The sequence below is a fragment of the Volvox carteri genome (genome assembly GCF_000143455.1).
Source record: "Volvox carteri f. nagariensis unplaced genomic scaffold VOLCAscaffold_121, whole genome shotgun sequence".
NCBI lineage: Eukaryota > Viridiplantae > Chlorophyta > Chlorophyceae > Chlamydomonadales > Volvocaceae > Volvox > Volvox carteri.
Genome location: NW_003307664.1, coordinates 152,608 through 158,390, shown reverse-complemented (window position 1 = coordinate 158,390; position 5,783 = coordinate 152,608). Strand labels below are relative to the sequence as shown.

General features: G+C 56.3%; 2 protein-coding genes across 2 annotated transcripts in view; one reads left to right on the top strand and one right to left on the bottom strand.

Moving 5' to 3' along the window:
- Window positions 1–41, top strand: part of VOLCADRAFT_100504 (uncharacterized protein) — a gene marked incomplete at both ends in the record, with an annotated part of 1,986 nt that extends 1,945 nt beyond the window's left edge. Inside the window, one exon of the mRNA XM_002959067.1 lies at window positions 37–41. Within this exon, the coding sequence (XP_002959113.1) occupies window positions 37–41 (5 nt within the window). The remainder of the gene's footprint in view (window positions 1–36) is intronic.
- Window positions 42–5,377: 5,336 nt separating this feature from the next.
- VOLCADRAFT_100503 (uncharacterized protein) overlaps window positions 5,378–5,783 on the bottom strand; it is a gene marked incomplete at both ends in the record, with an annotated part of 3,291 nt that continues 2,885 nt past the window's right edge. The window contains one exon of the mRNA XM_002959053.1: window positions 5,378–5,644. Within this exon, the coding sequence (XP_002959099.1) occupies window positions 5,378–5,644 (267 nt within the window). The remainder of the gene's footprint in view (window positions 5,645–5,783) is intronic.

Genomic DNA, 5,783 nt, shown 5'->3' with positions numbered 1-5,783 from the left:
CGGGTTGGGTCACAACGCGCCCCCCCCCCCCCGCAGCATGATTGTTGTTCATTCGTAGGGTGTGTGTGTGCGCGCCGTTGTTCGGAACGGTACGGGGCCAGATAAGTCGATGCGGCCCTTTAGTGTCGTACGATGCTTGTAGAATGAACCGCCTGCCAACCTGCCTGTGTTAAAATGGATACCCTGCTTGCAAAATGCTCGACTTTGCCCAGTCTATGAGATAATAATATGCGCTAAACGACTTGGAGGCAACCTTCAGCTGGTCAGCTTGACGTGGGAGGGTTTGGGATAGAAACCTCAAAGGGATTGAGATTGACCACGAGGGGATTGAGATTGCCCTATGAGGGGATTGAGATTGCCTCACGGGGGGATTGAGATAGACCAACAGGGGATTGAGATTGACACAACAGGGGATTGAGATTGACACAACAGGGGATTGAGATTGACACAACAGGGGATTGAGATTGAGACCCCTTGGATTGAGTTTACACTTTCGGATTGAGACCAAGGGGTGGTTAGGATTGAGGCCAGTTGCCTACCCCATTAAGACATGTATGAGATTTTTGAGAAGTCGCCTGTTGAAGTCTGTGGCGAGGTATGGAGGCGGCAGGGGAGAACGCGGCAGGGAAGGAGGCAGCAGGGGATAGGGGCGGCAGGCGAGAAGCGGCAGGGGATAGCAAGTAAAACAAGTTTGGTGTCGGCTTCCTCGAAGCCAGAAAAAGGGTGGGGCCCCTCTGCATCTGTACAGGCTGGTAGCTAGGGCAGCATGTGTGACAATTGATGGGTAGTGTCAACATGGTGGGAGCTTGTGTTTGTGCCACAAATGTATTTTTTCCGAGCGATTTCGGGACTATTCCGTGGCACACCCATCGGTTGCTGACCATATGAAGTCCGGTCTGTGGCGTTTATCCTCGAAGCACCAGCGGCTACAGCAATCCACCCCACTGCCGCAAGCTTCATCGCGGCACACTGCAAGTCTCCAGAGGCCCCGAGCATTGGCCAAAGTAAATGTACAAACGAGCAGCTTGCGTATTTCATAGAGAAATGAAGGAAGTAGTCAAACAGAGGGGAATAGAACCAAACCCGCCTTTCATCGCTTTAATCCTATAAAAGACCGGTGCAACATTTCCACCTTCAACGTGCTGTCTGCTCACCGGATGCTTGCATAACTGCAGGGAGAAGCTCGGCAGCCGCTTCCTTCTGCACCGCAAAATTTAGGCCGAGAGGCGTTGATGCGACTTTGTGCTCGATCAATGGAGGCAGCCAAAATTGTTTGTGCTCATATGATTTTTGTTGGCTACAGGCAAGATACCTTGCAATAGAGAATGCAATATATTACCGATAACGCGTTTCATCCGGGCGAGGTATTATGTTTGGTCCGTTACACACACACGGCCACACGGCCACACGGCCATGGGCAATCCTACAGGGCGGGGCCCCCCTGGGCGCTTCGCGCTGGGGCCCCGCCCAAAAAGGCAGAAACACGTTCCCGAAGAAAGTGAGAGTCAGTGTCTCTCAACACCAAGTAAGAAGATCGGAAACACGTCAGTTTCCTTGAATGCATTCCCGAAGAAAGTGGGAGCAAGTTCCCAAAGAAAGTGAGAGCAAGTAAAAGAAAGTCAAAAAGATGTCTTCTCGCTCTCCTTTCTGTCTGAGGGCTACGGCAAAGTCTGCCATCCATTGAGGCGGCAGGGGACAAGGTGGCAGGGGAGGAGCGGCATGGGATAGAGGCGGCAGGGAAGGAGGAGGCAGTGGATAGAGGCGGCAGTGGATAGAGGCGGCAGGGGATAGAGGCTGCAGAGGACAGAGGCGGCAGGGGATAGAGGCAGCAGGGGAGAAGGTGGCAGGGGATAGAGGCGGACGGGGAGCAGGGGACGAAGTGGCAGGGGCGGAGGCGGCAGGGGAGAAGGCGGCAGGGGACGGAAGCGGCAGGGGATAGAAGCAGCAGGGGACGGAAGCGGCAAAGGATAAGGCGGCAGGCGAGGAGCAGCAGGGGATAGTGGCAGTAGGGGCGAAGGTGGCAGGGGACGGAAGCGGCAGGGGATGAGACGGCAGGGGAGGTGGTGGCAGGCCAGGACCAGCCGGACTTAGAGGCGGCAGGGCAGGATGCGGCAAGGGAGGAGGCAGCAGCAGATAGAGGCGGCAGGGCAGAAGGTGGCAGGGTAGGAGGTGGCAGGGGAGAAAGTGGCAAGGGATGAGGCGGCAGAGGATAGAGGCGGCAGGGGAGGAGGCAGCAGGATAGGAGGTGGCAGGGGATGAGGTGGCAGGGACGGAGGCGGCAGGGTAGGAAGCGGCAGGGGAGAATGCGGCAGGGGACGGAAGCGGCAGGGGACGAGGCGCGGAGCGGGGAAGCGGCAGGCGAGGAGCGGTACCCCACCTCTCTCTTCGGGCACATAGAGCCGGGGCACATAGGCTCCCTTACTTATGTAGTACAGAAGGTCATCGAAATCGCAAAAGGATGTGACCCAAAGACAGGTGAAGTGTTTATGGGCAATCGAGGAAAGTTGTACATGCTGCCTCGATTGCACCCATATTCGCCTGAAGGTACGGTGACCAAGTGGCCTAAGGCGAGGGACTAAGTCTCCTAGTTGCAAAGGTGCAGGTTCTAATCCAGCCCGTATTAACAAGGGCTTCGACACGATGTAGATTGATGCCTGAGCGACTTTGCGGACGGCAGAGGGCCAGAGGCTAATGTACTGCTCAAACGTAAGAACACAGCGGCAATACCTGCTCTGTTATACGTCCTCACAACACAGCACGAACTCCACCAGAAACCTGATATGTATGTAGAGGTTTGTACATACATAAACCTCTAGAACCTCTCTTTTGCCGTGGTGTTGAGACCTGCTCCCAACAAATCCGGACATCAGACAACATGCTGGCAGAGGTTAAGGCCTGGGGTCTGCTCCTGGAGTGTCCTGGTTCAAAGCCGCCTGCCGGGTGATGAGAGGGGAGGAAACCCCCCATCTTGTGTGCGGTGTAGGAGGTGATAAAATCATCCTTGCGAGCTGACCAGGAACTAAGTTGAGGCGCCGTTGATCCGCTAGATTTGGTTGGATGCTGGTGGTGAGGTGCCGAACTCAAAGAGTACATTTTGAAGTCGGATGGGGTGAATGGATTAGGGTACCCCTCTCACAGGGCAGAGCAGGGAATTGCATTGGGAAGGAGGCCACTGGTGAAGCTTAACCACCCTGTAACAACAACATGCTTTGTTGTTCTTTCAGTAGCCTGTCCCCTTCCTCTGTCCATCTCAGATTACTATACGCAAGGCTTGAGCTTCAAATCCGAGCCGTGGCTCATCGATCTGCAGCAACCTCCCAGGGGCCTGGCGTGTGCATCCATATACGTCATGCCCACACACTACACCAAGGCGTCTCACGTTCGCCTCCTTCAGCCGCTGTTCGAAACCCTGGCACAGCGTGTGCACCGAGAGGGACTGCTTGCAGCCATGCATCCGCTTGATCCTCGATGGAGGCGGCACAGGCATTGTGAGACAGTGCTCGCATGAGCTGCGATCTGCTGGCACTGCTGCTTTCGATTGAAGAGGTGGCGAAAGCAACCCTGCTGCGATGGACGGACTTGCTACAGGAACTGGATGCATGCTATGGCTTTCAGGCACCACCCGTCGAGGATGCCAGCCGTCGCCGGGACGCTCTCCTGGCGGAGGCGCAGCAGGCAGCTGCCACGAGCACAGGCCGCAAGAAGCGCGCCAACGTGCAAGTGGACAGCAGCACCAGTGCAGATAGCGAGCAGTCCGATACTGCAGTGCACCATCCACGCCAGTGTCTGTCTGATAACTCAGCATTCGCCCAGCCACCACTCCTTGGCACCCCGTTGCCAAACCAACAGCGCCTTCCTGTGGCAGCAAAGCGGTGCGCTATGCGTGCTGCTGCAGGGACTGCCGTGCTTGAAAACGAGCTGCAGCCGCAACAGCTGCTGGTGCACCCAGCCCCACCGAGATACGACCGCAACCTACGGACGCAATCATAGCTACACCACGACAGCACACCGGAGCATTCTGGCGCGTCACTGCTGCATCCGTTCAGTGCATGGTCCGGCTGGACCAGCTGATCCACGACGGCTGCATGCGCATTGATGCCTCTGGCCAAGGCTGCAACGGCATCTTGCACGCCGTCCTGCCAGAACTACCCGGCAGTGATGTGCCGTTTTTCCCTGGAGGAACAGTGTGGCGGCAGCCAATGGCGGCGCTCCGGAACCGCATCACGGACGACCTGGAGTGGGACCTCACACATGCCCCCCAGCTCAGCAGCAGTGTGGGCGATCTACATGCAGCGCTCCTTCTTCAATACATGGATAACCTTGTGGTGCTTTCAGATGTGGATGCAACGGAACTGCTGCACAACCACTTCGCTGGTGTGCGTGGTGCAGCCCCCTGCTGACGTACCCAGACCGGACCATACTGGGTCGCCTATTGGTGGCTTACCAGCCTGACATGAACATGTGTGTGCACCGACCAAGTTCCACGGAGCCATACTGCATCACCCCTGCTGCCGTGATTCAGCCAGCACAGTCTGCCATCCATGTAAACGTAAATGTCTGGAGTGCATGGGAAACAGCACTACCAGACGACCTGGGTGATTTGGGCCATTTCATGGCGACTGTGATACGCGGCTGCACAGCAGTGCAAGAGGAGCGACAGTGTGTGGCAGCTGTTCCCACACTCGACAGGCTGCCATACAGGTTGGCACGCTTGCCCCCGCGGGGCCGCCTTTAACTATCTAAAGGCGGCAGGGGAAAAGGCAGCAGGGGGTGAGACGGCAGGCGAGGAGCGCCAAGGGATGGCAGGGGAGGAGGCAGCATGGAAGGAGACGGCAGGGGATAGAGGATGCAGGGCATAGATGCGGCGGGGAAGGAGGCGGCAGGGGAAAGATGTGGCAGGGGAGAAGGCGGCAGGCGAGGAGCGGTAGGGCCAGCAGGCACCGGTAACTAACCAGCCACTCCCGTGGCCAACAATTTCAAGATGGACTAGACAACCTGTGTCTCTGTATTGTTGTTGGGAACAGAGAGAATCCCATTCATGCGTGCGTTCGTTGTGCGTTTGTTCGTGTGTTTGTTCGTGTGTTTGTTTGTGTGTTTGTTCGTGTGTTTGTTCGTGAGCAAGGCGCATCCTGGGACCGCAGTGGATGAAGTTGATGATGACGTCTCGGTGCGTTTTACAAATATTCTACAGCAAACGTTGGATTGCTACATCTGTGTGCATGTTGAGACTGCTGATTTCCTAAGGTTTTCTTTCATGTCATTTTGAAATCGACTTGCTTTATACCACTTAGGTTTAGCGACAAGCCTTGGCACCGGTGGGGAAGAACTTCAAAACACTTCAAAAACACCACTTCGTACCGTCCGCCGCAAATGGACTTCAAGGCAGTACAAAACGCTCAAACGCCTCCGCCACACCGCCCTCATTATGCCCCGCCACCACCGCCGCAGCAGCGGCCCGGACCGCCGGCACAGCGTTGCCCATGGCTACTCCCAGCCCCGCCCCCGCCACCATCTCCAGGTCGTTGCCGCCGTCGCCAACCGCCATCAGGGCGGACGGCGGTAGGTCCAGGTGGTCCAACAACCGCCGTACACCCGCCCACTTGTTGATCCCAGACGGCACAATTTCCAACATATTGGGGACAGCCTGCGGTTTCCCGGGGGGTTGGGGAGAGTGTGTATGTACGTACGTTTGTCTGTACAGGGTATTTGTATGTATGTGCATATGTGAATGTGTATGTTTGTATATGTATGTGTGCATGTGTGTGTGTGTTATATGTGTAGCG